General features: G+C 40.2%; 1 protein-coding gene across 2 annotated transcripts in view; it reads right to left on the minus strand.

Annotated features, from left to right (window-relative positions):
• TECR (trans-2,3-enoyl-CoA reductase) overlaps window positions 1-15,531 on the minus strand; it is a 43,653-nt gene extending 28,122 nt beyond the window's left edge. The window contains exon 1 of one of the 2 annotated variants that reach the window (XM_081321890.1): window positions 15,377-15,531. In XM_081321890.1, coding sequence (XP_081178016.1) covers window positions 15,377-15,391 — 15 coding nt within the window. In that variant the 5' untranslated portion in view covers window positions 15,392-15,531. The remainder of the gene's footprint in view (window positions 1-15,376) is intronic. The other variant, XM_081321891.1, reaches the window with a different exon arrangement.
• Between the last annotated feature and the right edge of the window lie 560 nt (window positions 15,532-16,091).

Genomic DNA, 16,091 nt, shown 5'->3' on the forward strand with positions numbered 1-16,091 from the left:
TGTTACTCGTCCCAGCTTCTGCCAACCTAGCAGTTCGAAAGCACGTAAAAAAAATGCAAGTAGAAAAATAGGGACCACTATGGTGGGAAGGTAACAGCATTCCGTGCGCCTTTGGCGTCTAGTCATGCCGGCCACATGACCACGGAGACGTCCTCGGACAAGCGCTGGCTCTTCGGCTTTGAAACGGAGATGAGCACCGGCCCCTAGAGTCGGAAACGACTAGCACGCATGTGCGGGGGAACCTTTACCTTTACATATACATATACATATACATATACATATACATATACATATACATATACATATACATATATATATATATATATATATATATATATATATACATATACATATATATATATATATACATATATATATATACATATACATATATATATATACATATACATATATATATATATATATACATATATATATATATATATATATACATATACATATATATATATATATACATATATATATATATACATATACATATATATATATATATATATATATATATATATATATATATATATATATATATATATATATTTTCTGAGGTTTAATATATATAATATATAATATATAATTTAATATATAATATTAAATAATAAATATTAAATAAATAAATGAAGTAAATAAATGTCACTGCTTCCAAAAGACAGAAACATAATCTCCTTCTTCTCTTATTTATATAAGAGCTTAGCTCTTTGAAATTAAGAACTGTCTTGAATGGGACAAACATTTGGAGTCTGTTCAGCATGTCCAACAGATACCAAGGACTAGCTCCAAACAGGGGTATTAATAGAACTGAGCCTCAGAGAGGAATGGTCACTCTCATACCTCCGAGCTTCTAGAACAAAGAATTTATTCCAGTGGAAAGCAACACATAGATCATGCTGACCAAATTAAGCTATTGTAAACTACAATCAGTTGCGCAGCAAGAATTGAAGATAATATGATCTACTAAGGGAGAGAGTAAAGCCTTAGGAAAAACAGCTGGATGCCAGACAAATGCAAGAAACGTTAGAATATATTGAAAATAAAGCAGCTTCCAATTGAAGCCTCTCAGTAAGTCTGTGGGAAAAATTTTAAAAAATCACCATGAAAGTAAGAAGAACTACTTACTAATCCAGACAGAAGCAACCCGAGACAAAAAAAAAAGCAAGAAGCCCAGGTAAGTAAGTGTTGTTGGGGTAAAGGGTGAGGGAAGCTAGTGGAATATAGAGATCAACCTGTGAATTGCTTATCCTAATCAGACCTGCATATACTACAGCACACATTTTACACAAGAAATCGTGCAAATAAGGGTGGTGTTTGTTGAGATATCCACCCACACATCATTCTTAATAAGTTGCTTGGCTAAGCATTGAAGTGAAAATAAAATATAAAAATGCAAAGAGGCATACAGCACATAGGTAGGGCCATTTTCCCCACTATGTAGCCTCAACTAAAATTGATGTCACTTACAATTCAACGCTGAAAACTTTCTAGGCTATTCATAATGAATGTACATTAGAATGTAACATTCCTTTCATGGATGAACTGAATTTTCAGGTGTCCAATTTGCCAAGTTTGACCACAGAGATTAAGGATTAAATAAACCTATACTTCGGCGCACAGAAATTCTCTCATAGACAAAATGTTCCCAATTGGCACACCCAATCTATACTCAAATGTTGAAATAAATTTAAATAGCTAACTTTGTAACAGCTTACAAAATTCAAGCGCAGTTTAAATATTAATTCTAATGTCATATAAGCATTAAAAACTCTCTACATCTCTTTAGGGAGACCTGACTCATAAGGCAGGTTCATAGAAATGACATTTCAAGGCGTGTCTCTTCCAATATATGCCCATCTAATCACTAAAATGATCAGAACCTTTCTTTCAGATTCTCTAGAATAATGCTGTTCAGTGGATAAATTTAAACTTTCCAAAGAATAGCTTGCTATGTATTTATAGTATAGCATTTATACTATCTAAAAATGCTGGCTTGTGTCTACTCTGTTATCTTTTTAATTCCTGCAAAGATCCTTTTGAGTTCCCAGGGCTTTTAATTTCAGATGTTTCTTTGTCAAGATGCATTTATGTGTTATCTCTATGACTATTTCAATTGTTGCTCCAATTAATTGCAGTTTCTGTATAAATGCAATGGGCTTTATTTAGAAAAAGACAAATATACTGCAGAAGTAAATAAACCTGTTGTACTTAGTGTAGGCTTGTGCAGATAACTAAAAACTTATTAAATGAGTATAATCTACTATGGCTGTCTCTGGGACAGATTAAACATATGCATAGTAAAGTGGCCACTGGCCATCGCACACTCAATCTACTGGAAAAAAGAAAACTGCATATAAAGTTGCATGGAAAATCAAATGCTGGATCCAGTTCCGTAGTCCTATGGCTAGTGCTTTTAAAAATTCAAGATGAAATTGGACAAGCAGACATAACCAGCAGGCATACCAATCTGAGGACCCAGATTGTTGGGGGCAATTAAGCTGACTTTGTAATAATGCCGCTTGGGGGGGGTGTGTGAAAGCCCTAACAAGCAGGCATATACATAGAATGAAGGCTACTGCTAAGCTTGTAAGCCGCCCTGAGTCTTCGGAGAAGGGCGGGATATAAATGGAATTAAAATAAATAAAATAAAAAATACCCAGAATCTTTGTGCCTGTAAGTAGTATAGCTATAAACCATCCATTTTAGTTTGTTCTGAGGTCTTTATTTGAATATAGCACAGAAGCAGCAGCTGGAGATGGGGGGAGGGGGCAGAGAGCATATGCTGGCTATGACTACTATGTATGCGTGTGCAGTTGCCTAAGATCAGCATGAAGGGTATCAGAAAGGAAATTATGGTTTTGCTCCCACCCTTGCTCTCAGATGCAACTGAAGACAGTGCAAGAATGTGGTAACAGTATCTCTGAATTCCCCACTGATTGAAAATATTAACAACTCAAACTTGTGTCAGACTGATTCCCTGCTGTTTTTCTCCATCTAACACATTTCCAAAGATATAACCATTAAGAAGTTTATGTCACAAAAGAAAATTTCATTACTTAATAGTTTCATTCCGTAACTGATATCAGTTCTTCAAGATACACAATCTACAATCAGTAGCTAAATCAAAAACTTAGGCCTAACAAAATTCCTTGGGCAGTTTTACTTTGGAAACCAAGGTGGCTAAAAAAAATTCTCAAGTTACAATGTAAAAAAATAAAAAGAAATGTGCACTTTATCATAGCTCTAGCATTCTTGGAATAGTTAGGAAAAAATAATTGGCAGAAGTCTGGACAATTTCAACACCCTTCAGTAAGAATGAAGATGTGAAAATAAGTTAGACGTGACCTTCCAATTTATAAAAGAGACAGTTGTGAGGCAGGTGCCAAGAGGCTCTTTGAAAAACATTTGACACCTTTCTGATTAGTGCAATGAAGCATCTTTGAGATGTAGCAAGATGGTAATTGCCATTCGGTCATTACAGTGACAGCAAAGATTAAGTAATCTATAAACTGACTAAAGAAATGTGGTAACAGAGTATTTCAACATATTATTTGGGTTGGTTGCACAACCAGCAAGATGTTTAGAATAGATTTAGCATTTTAATCCACCTATCAAGTCCTTCCCAAGGACCTGGGATAGGCAGAAGTTGCTGTTCGATGATGTAAAGGTATTGTCACAGGATGTAAGCTTTTCTGGGTAAAGTTGCCTTTTGCAATTGACTGGTGGTGATTTTGTCAGTGCCGATGCCATTCAAATGGTGGCTCCAGATGTTTTGGGATTGTACACAGGACACCTATTACTATTGGTACAATTTTTGCTTTGGGGTCAGTTCCAGTCAGTGTTGATAGAGGGAGAGAGACCCAGCCCACGACCCCCACTTTGTGGGATACCTCAGGGTTCGGTTCTCTCTCACCTTCTATTTAACATTTAATGAAGCCACTGGGTGAGGCGATCTGTTGGTTTGGGGTCAGATATCATCAATACAGCTAATACCCAGTTTAGAATGTCTACCTTAGGCCCCTTGAGTGGTGCCATGGATGCAAAATGGGCTCCAACTCACCTATTTCTAGGTGCTTGACTCTCCAATCATGTGGCAGGGACCTGAATCTCTTCTTGTAATTAATCCAAGCTACATTCAAGTTGGTTTCCCTTCTCTTGCAGTTTTTCAAAATCATCTTGTCCATTAGGAACTAATCTTTTGTTCTTCTGCTATTTGGGCAGTTTTCCTTTCTGCTCAGGTGGAAAAAAAACTTAGCTATTGGGCTGCATCAACTACCACACCAGTTAGCAATTTGAACATTGTTGGTAAACAGATAATTGGCCTGTAGTTTCCTGGTGCTTCATCTTTTGCTGGATCTTTCATTAGTAGTACAGGTGAAACTCGAAAAATTAGAATATCGTGCAAAAGTTCATTTATTTCAGTAATGCAACTTAAAAGGGGAAACTAATATATGAGATAGACTCATTACATGCAAAGCAAGATAGTTCAAGCCGTGATTTGTCATAATTGTGATGATTATGGCATACAGCTCATGAAAACCCCAAATCCACAATCTCACAATCAATAAAACAAGGAGTGTACATAGAACAATATCGTACCTCTGAAAAGTATAAGCATGCATATGTACTCAGTACTTGGTTTGGGCCCTTTTTGCAGCAATTACTGCCTCAATGCGGCGTGGCATGGAAGCTATCAGCCTGTGGCACTGCTGAGGTGTTATGGAAGACCAGGATGCTTCACTAGCGGCCTTCAGCTCTTCTGCATTGTTCGGTCTCATGTCTCTCATCTTTCTCTTGGCAATGCCCCATAGATTCTCTATGGGGTTCAGGTCAGGCAAGTTTGCTGGCCAATCAAGCACAGTAATCCTACGGTCATTGAACCAGGTTTTGGTGCTTTTGGCAGTGTGGGCAGGTGCCAGGTCCTGCTGGAAAATGAAGTCAGCATCCCCATAAAGCTCGTCTGCAGAAGGAAGCATGAAGTGCTCCAAAGTCTCCTGGTAGACGGCTGTGTTGACCCTGGACTTAATGAAGCACAGTGGACCAACACCAGCAGATGACATGGCTCCCCAAATCAACACAGACTGTGGAAACTTCACACTGGACTTCAAGCATCTTGCAGTGTGTGCCTCTCCATTCTTCCTCCAGACTCTGGGTCCTTGGTTTCCAAATGAGATGCAAAAGTTGCTCTCATCAGAAAAGAGGACTTTGGACCACTGAGCAACAGACCAGGTCTGTTTTTCTTTAGCCCAGGTAAGATGCTTCTGACGTTGTTTGTTGTTCAGGAGCAGCTTGACAAGAGGAATACGACATTTGAAGCCCATGTCCAGGATCCGTCTGTGTCTGGTGGCTCTTGATGCACTGACTCCAGCCTCAGTCCACTCCTTGTGAAAGTCCCCAACACTTTGGAATGGCCTTTTCCTGACAATCCTCTCCAGGCTGCGGTCATCCCTACTGCTTGTGCACCTTTTTCTTCCACGCTTTTCCCTTCCACATAACTTTCTATTAATGTGCTTTGATACAGCACTTGGGGAACATCCAACCTCTTTTGCAATTACCTTTTGAGGCTTTCCCTCCTTATGGAGGGTGTCAGTGATGGTTTTCTTCACAACTGTCCGGTCAGCAGTCTTCCCCATGATTGTGATTCCTACTGAACCAGACTGAGAGACCATTTAAAGGCTCAGGAACCCTTTGCAGGTCTTATGGCTTAATTAGCTGATTAGAGTGGGACACTTTGAGCCTAGAATATTGCACCTTTTCACAATATTCTAATTTTCTAAGATTGTGGATTTGGGGTTTTCATGAGCTGTACGCCATAATCATCACAATTATGACAAATCACGGCTTGAACTATCTTGCTTTGCATGTAATGAGTCTATCTCATATATTAGTTTCCCCTTTTAAGTTGCATTACTGAAATAAATGAACTTTTGCACGATATTCTAATTTTTCGAGTTTCACCTGTATGTTTTGCCAAATGTTAACCAATCTTGCAATATGTTGTTAAAACTGCTTGGCAATTACAGGTAATCCTTGAGTTACAATAATTCATTCAGCAACGATTCAAAGTTATGACATAAATACCCCCCCCCCGGTACTCATGACAGTCCTGAAGTTATGAATGTTGCACCATGGTAGTCATCCCTCCGGGCCTCCATTTAGGTCTGGAGGACGCGCACCCCCCCTCCCAGCTTCCGTTCTTGGAGGCAAGGGCTTTTTGCAAAGACGACTGGAGCCTATAGCGACACAGTCCCTGCAGGCCTCGGCAAGCCTTTGTTCAAGGTGAAACTACAGCAGAAATGCTGGAGAGGAAACCACTTGATCATCGAGATCTATGTAAGGTAAGTCACCCAGCCGGGCAGGATGGAGTGGAGGGGGAACCGTGAGATATCTCAGAGGGTCAGGGGAGGCCTTGGGTGGTCAGAAGCACTAGGCCCCCCATAGCCTTCCCCACCCTGAGATACCTCGTGCATTTATTTCATTTAACAAATGCATGGATGAAAGCAGGGAGCAATCAGGTTCAAGTTACATGATTCACTCCTACGAATCCTCAGGTTACGAATGTAATTGGCAGTCTCCATTACATTTGTACAAGGGACGCGGTGGCTCAGTGGGTTAGGACGCTGAGCTTGTCGATCAGAAGGTCGGCAGTTTGGCGGGTCAAATCCCGAGTGCCGCGTAACAGAGTGAGCGCCTGTTACTCGTCCCAGCTTCTGCCAACCTAGCAGTTCGAAAGCACGTAAAAATGCAAGTAGAAAAATAGGAACCACTATGGTGGGAAGGTAACAGTGTTCCGTGCGCCTTTGGTGTCTAGTCATGCCGGCCACATGACCACGGAGACGTCCTCGGACAAGCGCTGGCTCTTTGGCTTTGAAACGGAGATGAGCACCGGCCCCTAGAGTCGGAAACGACTAGCACGCATGTGCGGGGGAACCATTACCAATTACCATTACATTACATTTGTAACTTGAGGATTACCTGTAATTTTATTTATTTATTTTTATTTTATTAAACTTATATACCGCCCTTCTCCCGAAGGACTCAGGGCGGTTCACAAGGTTTTTTAAAAATACAGCAAATTGCAAAAATTAAAAACAATTAAAATGATTACATTAACCTTGAAATAAAAACCCCAATTAAAATACAATTGAAACCCCAGTTAATACTCTCAGTCTAGGCCAGAAAGCTCAAAGAGCCAGGTCTTCAGGTCCCGGCGGAATGAGCGAAGGTCAGGGGCAGTCCTAAGCTCTACAGGCAGCTGGTTCCAAAGGGCCGGCGCACCCACAGAGAAGGCCCTCCCCCTGGGGATTGTCCGCCGGCAATAATGGGTAGGGGCGAGTCAGATGTTTCAACCAAAAACCATGCAGATCATCTTCCCTTAGAGCTGACCAAGTCTTGATCTTCTTTGCCCTATTCTGAACCATTTCTGCTCTCTTTCATCTTTTTTAAAATAAATCTTATCCACCTCCTTTATCCAGGCTGCATTGTTGTTCTATTTTTTTTGAGTTGTCTCATAGTTGTGCCAGAACTACACTGTTCTCCTTTGCCAGGTATTGACTGGTTCATTGCAATCCCTCCATTGATGCACTGATGTTTCTGACTTGAGTGAAATTGGAGATTCTGTCTATAGTGTGCACTTTTAGCTTCCTACCTGTTGATCTTCTTGGCTGTAGATGTTACTTGCTGCTTTATTATTTCTACTGGTTTCTTGCTCTTACTTGTTTCTAGGTGACATTTCTTTATCAGGTATTCTTTGGTCTGCTTGTTCTTCAGCTTTTTTTTCTGTCATCTACTAACTTCCTCACATCTGATCTTTGCATGCTGATCTTATTTTTCAACCAATCGTCTTCCATTTTGGTGGCGCACGATTTAGGTTTTTTTCTTGTTTGTTGATTTTGCATTCAGGGTATTCAGTTATAGCTACAGTCAGGCTGGGCATTAGTTTGTTTCTTACAGTGAGCTTTTGCTTATATTTGATATCACAATATTGTCAACTTTGAATAGTTTAACTCAGGGGTCTTCAAACTTGGCCCTTTTATGACTTGTGGACTTCAACTCCCAGAATTCCTCAGCCAGCAAAGCTGGCTGAGGAATTCTGGGAGTTGAAGTCCACAAGTCATAAAAGGGCCAAGTTTGAAGACCCCTGGTTTAACTCTTTCTTTGGAACAAATGTCAATGCAAACAACCTTATTCTGATGTTTTTGTGCTGTTCTAGATGCTCAAGCACTTTGTTTCAATTCCTCTTATTTATATTTGGTTTGGTCTTTCTGAGGCAAAAGCAGAGGAGAGGGTGCCGGGTTTGGGAATGAAAACGATTCAATAGCTATGCTAGCTTCCTCTATCAACTCCCCCTGGTTTGCCTCTACAGTCTGAGCTACTTCTAGCAAGATTTTGATTTGTTTGCCCTGTGTAGACCTTTGCAGTTCTTTCAATTCTGCTTCTGTAAATATTTTTATTTCACATTATAAATTGATGTTGATATGCTAGCCTCTGCTATTTCTGATTCTAGATGTTGCTCTTTCCAGAATTGGTACATTCTTTTATCTTTTCCTTCCTTCCTTCCTTCCTTCCTTCCTTCCTTCCTTCCTTCCTCCCTCCCTCCCTCCCTCCCTCCCTCCCTCCAATATTTTTACAATAATTCAAGGTAATGAACATCATCTTCTCACTGGATTTTATTTGTAATAGCAGATTTTGTTGTTGTTGTTGTTGTTGTCAGTCTTTGTGTATCTGTGACAGCTAAATAACCTTTCTTCCAATAGTCCCGCAGCTGCAGGTTGTGGTTGCTCAACCAACAGTCCTCAGTCTTGTAGCTCATTTGTCACCATATATCCAGGAACTCCAATATCTAGTGTGGTTCTTGTTGACTTGGGTGATGACAAATGTCATGGCTGCCATTTTGCTAAGCTATGCATCATAACCTGACAACCTGACATCAGTAATGGGGGGGAGGGAAAGCAGAGGGATCAGTGGGGGGTGTTTTGGAGAAGATGGGGATAGCCATGTAACACCTATCTGCAAGTAATTAAAATAACTGCATTATTTCTTGAGATCACAAAGCTGCCTTTCACCAGCAGTGAAAAGATGTGCTTGGTTTAAGGCAGGGGTCTTCAAACTTGGCCTTTTTATGACTTGTGGACTTCACGCTGGCTGAGGAATTCTGGGATTTGAAGTCCACAAGTCATAAAAGGACCAAGTTTGAAGATCCCTGGTTTAAGAACTTGCAGAAGATGCTGCATGAACATCCAAGCGGTCTGAAATGTCTTTTTGCCTTTGAAACCAAGTGTTGCAAAATCCAACTGTTGGATTCTTATATCATTCTGAATGTTTTAACCCTGTAACAGTTATTGGAATAAGCCACAATATCTAGATTCATATAACAGACTAAATCAAAATCCAACAAGTCACATTATAGTTTAGTAAACAACAAATATAGCATAACAAGGGAAACCTGTATTTTAACAAATGAAAATCCACATTATAGCACTTAAAATAGGACAGACTACTACAGCATAATACTAGTTCCTACTAACAGTACAGGGATACAGATTTCAAGCCTTCCTCCACTTGCCCTTTATCTCTTATATAAACATCATTTTACATGGGCAACCTTTGCTTATTGAGTCCACAAAGTGAGATAAACTTACGTCTCCCTTTGTTTTATTGGAACCGTGTTAGTGTTCCTGTCTTTAAGCTACAAATAACAAGTTGCAAGGCATATAAACTCTGACATGTTTCACTGCCCATTCCATCATGAGTGATAAAAATTAAGTACTTATTACCCATTTTAAACCAATATGGACAATTCTCCCTCCAATTCCTAGCTCGTGTCCTCTACTGCTGTTTTGTTTTTCTCAGATTCTAAACATTCCAGAAGCATGGAAGATACTTTTCAACTTCTGCATACAGATGGGGAGCTTTCCCTTGCTTGATCGTTTTTTTGGAGGAGGTTGCAAGAAACACCACAGTGGATGTTAGCATTTACATATATTTTTTTGCTACCTACAAAAGGCTGACATAGGGTTGATGCTGTATAACGTTTGCTTGCGTCGTTGCCCAGAAGCACTACAGCTCCCTCTTCAGTTCTTCGGAACTAGGGGAAATCATCATTTGTGTTCATTCACAGATTACTGTATGTGCATGTGAGCTCCTTCATGATCCTTTTCACTTCCCAGTGCTTAGTCTTTAGTAAGAGGAAGGGTACAGAAGTTCATAGTTGCTAGTCCCAGATAATTCTTGGATCGCTTTAATAATTTGGAAATGTTTTCTACCAGCTAATGACATTAGGAGGGGGAAAGGAAAACTAAGCCAGAAGAATCAATCATTCTCCAAGTTAAGCTAACAGCACCCTCTGGTGTACAACAAAACTTTGACAACTAAAAGGCCTACAGTTGCTCCACAAAGCAATTCTCAGTTGGCTTACACGTGAGATATACTGTTTGCTGACAAAATGCACACCACTGTAGCAGATAATTACCTCTTTTACTTAAATTATTCAAACCAGGGAAACTCAACAGAACTGTATTAAACACTTAGTAGATGAAGGGTTTGAAGAGAATAGAAAAATATACCCTTATCTTATGTCATCAGGGTTTTATCCTAGATTAGAAGGGTGAAAAGGTTTTTTAAAAAAAACAGGGGAGAGGGAGGGAGAGAAGGGGACAATGAAAGAGAGACAGAGCAGCGGGCAGCCTGGGAAAGAGGAGTCAGCTGGAGTTGCACTGAAGAGAAAAGGAGGAGGGGAAGAAAGGAGAGGATATAAAAGGAGGTTTTGGTGGGAAAGGGAGAGAAAAAAAGACAATGGAGAAAGAGAAGGGGACGGAGAAAGAGAAGAAGAGAAGCTTCTTTGAGACAAGCAGAGAGAGGGAGAGAAGGGGATAGAACAATGCAAAGATTAATGTCAGAGAAACAGGCACAGGTTTCCCATTAAAAGTGTGGTAAGTGGGTATACAGATAGTCAGTCCTCAACCTACGACCACAATTAAACCCAAATTTTATGTTGCTAAGTGAGAAATTTGTTAAATGAGTTTTGTCCCATTTTACGACTTTTCTTGCCACATTTGTTAAGTGAATCGCTGCAGTTGTTAAATTAGTAACACGGTTGTTAAGTGAATCTGGTCTCCCCACAGACTTTGTCAGAAGGTTGCAAAAGAGGATTACTTGCCCCTGAAACATTGCGACCATCATAAATATGAATCAGTTGCCAAGCATCCGAATGTAAATCATGTGAACCTGGGGATGCTACAACGGTCATAAGTGTGAAAAATGGTCATAAGTCACTTTTTTTCAGTGCCGTTGTAACAGTCGCTAAGCGAATTGTTGTAAGTCAAGGACTACCTGTACCTTATCACTTTTTTTTCACTCATTAAGTTTTTGACACCTTGCTAGGCAACTGGTGGCGCTCGAATATTGCCATATCCTAAAAGTGGTACAATCTGTGAAAAGGTTGAAAAGCCCTGCTCTAGATGGCCTATTTCTTTGATCTTTGTCTTCTTAGCAAATGGTTATATCTGGAGAAATAATATTCTCCAAGGAGAGTCTTTCCCAACTAAATGCCCTCCAGATTTGTATGTCATCAAAGGTCTCACATGGCTACTTGGAGACCATGTGGCTGTAAGAGCCTGGTTTGGGCAAGAAGGTTAAAATCAGGAAATTAATGAATTAAAAAAACTATAAACTGTTAGCAAATAAGCAACATTGCCAGTTGATTATGGGAAAAGTTATTATTCTCTGTCAGCTCAGGGTATTGTGGAACAGATATTAAATACTCAACTGCTCAGTATTCAGACAGGGCCATTTGAAAAACTGCTGAGCTGAGCAGGCAATGCAAAGAGCCAATCTTAGTACTGTTGCACTGCTAAGCATATATCCATTTACAAGACAGGTGCAAAGGCTACTCTGATCTCAAGGCTGGAAAAATATACTGAGCTGTCCAGATCATCTCCAGATTGTAAGGCAAATGTGCAAAAGTTGTATTGCAAACAACATTTTAAAGTTACAAACTGTTCTTAGGAAAAGAAAAAAATATTGAAGTAATCCACACAAGAACCTTTTGGTCTTTAAAAACATTCCAAACACCTAAATAATTTTTAAACCATGCAACTGTGTCGAGGGTAGAAGCCTCCTAGACGGGAACTGGTCATAGTATTAAAACAATAGAGACAACCATTGAACGTGAATGTTCTCATTCAGACTTACTTTGCAGTCTATATCGATATTTTCTTAGCTGAGTAGTATTTAATTTCTACATACATCTGTGTTCTGTAGAACACAGAAAGGACACTAAGGCATGCAGAATGGGATATATTCAGCTGGAATATAAAGTGGATCGCTAAAGAGCCAACAAGGGCATCAGTTGCAGTTATTACATGCTTAGTAATTAGATGTAGCACAAGAACCTAAGTCTCTTATATCAAATAAGAGAAGACCTTCAATGAAATACAAAAGCCTTTTGCAAAGCTCCCCTATTCTACTTTCATAAATTAGCATATGTTCAGTAATTGAAGAATTGGGTTTTTTTTAACATAATCTACCAGGAAAAAATAAATATCTGCTCTGAGAAAAAACTAATCAAGATTGAAGAAAGTTGTGTTAATTTAAAGTTGCTATAAGAGCCCTGTGGCACTTGGGAGATAATATTACTAATACAAGAGTGCTGGTTATGTTTTTAAGATGTATATCTGTTTCTTTCTTGGTCTTGGAAGCTGACTGCAAAAAAATATGAAGGTTCTGTAACATGTTCTTCAAGTACACTATCATGCATCAATTTTCAAGATAAAAGAGCAATCCTGAACAAAAAATTGTAGCAACCAATAGTATGCTGTAACGTTCTATTCTCTTACCTATAATTATTAGTAATTGGGTCACCCAGGCTACATCTTAAGCCTATATCCCAATCTAACACAGTTACTTGTCTTAAAAAAAGACAGGACAATTTATGTTCTTTCTCTCTCTTGCTCCTTAGTCCTCTCAAACTCTATATTGCTTAAATCAGTTATTAATGTACTAGCAACAGTGTACACCATGTTAAGCATGTTAGTTTTAAGTTTTGTTAGTTTGGGGTTTTTTGATGGCTTACTATGTTATATAAACACAGGTCATTTGTTTTGCTTGTGATTCAAACTACTATATTATGCAAACCCAGAAAATAAATTCATTAAACCAGCCTAAGCATCTTATCTGAACATAGCAGGTGACACTAATTTTTATTATTAAATGAAATGCCCTTCTCTTCCACATTACTTTTAAGGAATCCAATCAATTTTATATTTTAAACTCTTTTGGGGCTATTAATTTAATTTTATTTTAATTTGTACATTGCACTGTTTTAATTTGCCCTGTAAACCGCCCTGAGTCCCTTGGGAAAAGGGCGGTATATAAATCGAAACAAACAAATAAATAAATGATATCCATTATCCTAAATATCTGTGTTTCCACTCAATGACTAGTCATATGAAAAAAGACATAAAAAGTTATAAAAGCTTAAAATTAAGAGAGTACTTTCCTGCAAAAAGTAATCAAAACTATAAGAAATTCTGCAAATCTTCAGGAAATGTTAAGGTTCCAGTTCAGTGGTATACTGAAAAAGTATTAAATTTAATATTCAATAACATAAAGCAATGTAACACATAATTAACTTTGTACAAAGATAAATTAATAGTATGGTTTGCAATACCTGTTTAACTGAGCAAGCTAAAACATTAACATATCAAAGCTGCCTTGCACAATAACTTTTAGGTTGAGTAATCAGGCCAAAAGCAACAGAAAAGACAAGAAGTCTATTAAAGATTAAAGAAAGAGCAGGAAGATTTGGAGATTAAAAAAAGAACCTATATACTGAAAGTATAGTATGTACACATGCACACACACAATAATAGTAAATTATTTTAAAATTAAGATTTCTGAAGAAGATGGGTAAGTTAGGGAAGATTGAAGGCAAAAGGAAAGGGGATGGCAGAGGATGAGATGGTTAGATAGTGTAACTGATGCAACAAACGTGAATTTGGGCTAATTCTAGGAGACAACGGAGGAGGGCCTGGAATGCTATGATCAATGGTGTTGAGAAGGGGTAGACATGACTTAGTGACTGAACAACAAATGTGGCAACTCAATTTGACATTACTACCATTCATTGAACATGACCCTCCAGCAAAATGTAAAGACACATCTTGAAACTCAAATACTTTGGCCACCTAATGAGAAGGAAGGACTGACTGAAGAAGAGCCTAATGCTGGGAAAGTTTAAGGGCAAGAGAAGAAGGGGACGACAGAGAATGAGGTGGCTGGATGGAGTCACTGAAGCAGTAGGCTTGAGCCTAAATGGACTCCAGAGGACAGGAAGGCCTGGAGGAACGTTGGTAGAGGACAGGAAGGCCTCGAGGAACGTTGTCCATGGGGTCACGATGGGTCGGACACGACTTTGCAACTAACAACAAAAAGACACATCAAAGAATATATGCAGAAAGGCACTGTTTCCATGTCAATCTGAGAGCAATATGTACTAGGTTTTTCAAGAACTTGATGGTGTTCCATGACAGCCTGAGGCCAAAAAAAAAAAATGTTGACTTGGACACAGCCAATTTTCCTATCAAATGAAGCGCTGCCTCTTCGTCAAGGGTCTTTATTTTTATTTAACGAACAGGTTCCACAATCTGAAGAAGTCTGAAAACCATTCGATCTGGAGCCCTACTTTTCCAAAATCCCTTTGGAGAGAAGCACAGTTAGATGCGGTGATCTGTTCTACACAGTCGACAAGAAAAAGGCAGAGCTGCGATCACTACAAAGAAAGCTCGAGTGATCGCACCGAGAGAAAGCGAGCACTCCAAAAGACCAACAACGTATGTAGGATTTTTTTTTGGGGGGGGAGCCTTCCCTCACAAAGCAGCGGAAGCAACCTGCGAGGCTGAAGAGCCGACTTTCCTGCAGAAGCGAAGAGCACGCCAACGAAACAGAGAAGGGCTACACCAGGGGTAGGCAACCTCGGCTCTTTTATGACTCGTGGACTTCAACTCCCAGAATTCCTGAGTCAGCTATGCTGACTCAGGAATTCTGGGAGTTGAAGTCCACGAGTCATAAAAGAGCCGAGGTTGCCTACCCCGGGGCTACACACACTTGACCGTCGATTTAAAAGCCCATCTTCTTTCCCTCCAACTCCCAGCGCATGCTTATTCAAGACGCCACGCATGCGTACTTTCCCTCTCGCGCTTTCTACAAAGGCGGAATCCCACGCGTGCGTCGTGCCCCCACCACCTCCCTTAGGTCAGAGAGCGAGGACCCGATTCTCCCCTCCGGCTGTTGAGCCCGAGGCGGGCTGCCGCACGACCCCCTCCATCAGCCCACGCGACGCCCCTCGAACTCCAACCGCCGCCCTCACCTCGTAGTGCTTCATAGCTCCGCGCTCGTTTTCGCTCCCGACAGCGTAGCACCCTCTCCCCCTCACGTGACACGCTCCAACTTCGCTGAAGGCGGCGCGGCGCGAAGAACGATAAGGCGAATCACAGGGGACTCTTATCTCGGCGGGCCAGCCAATTAGGCGCACGCCACTCTCCCTCCCTCCCGCCTGCCTGCCCCCGCCTCCAAACGTCACCATGGCAACGTGTGGCGCGTGACCACCCCTGAGCCAATCAAGTGGCAAAAGGGTAGAAGTGGCATTCCGCCGAAGCAATCGTAACATCCGAGAATTGATCCAATCACAAAGCTGCACACAAATATAGATGACCTTCGAAGGCTTGCGGCAGGTGACGCGGTGGGAGCTGGGGGGGGGGGGGGGGCTGGGAAAAAAAAAGTAAAATAAAAAGATTCCGAGGGCAAAATTCTCCAGGGCGCGCTTGCTTACCTGGAGAGTTTTTACTGAAAGTTCCTTCAGGGTCGGCCGCAGGCATATACATAGAATGAAGGCTACTGCTAAGCTTGTAAGCCGCCCTGAGTCTTCGGAGAAGGGCGGGATATAAATGGAATTAAAATAAATAAATAAATAAATAAATAAATAAATAAATAAATGAGAACGATTAGTTTACGTTCCTATCGGTTGAAAAGAGTTGTTGCTGTGTAGAGTTCTACATCGGTTTTACTCTGGAGTAAGTCTTACT

This window comes from Vipera berus (genome assembly GCF_964194415.1).
Source record: "Vipera berus genome assembly, chromosome: 2".
NCBI classification, from domain to species: domain Eukaryota; kingdom Metazoa; phylum Chordata; class Lepidosauria; order Squamata; family Viperidae; genus Vipera; species Vipera berus.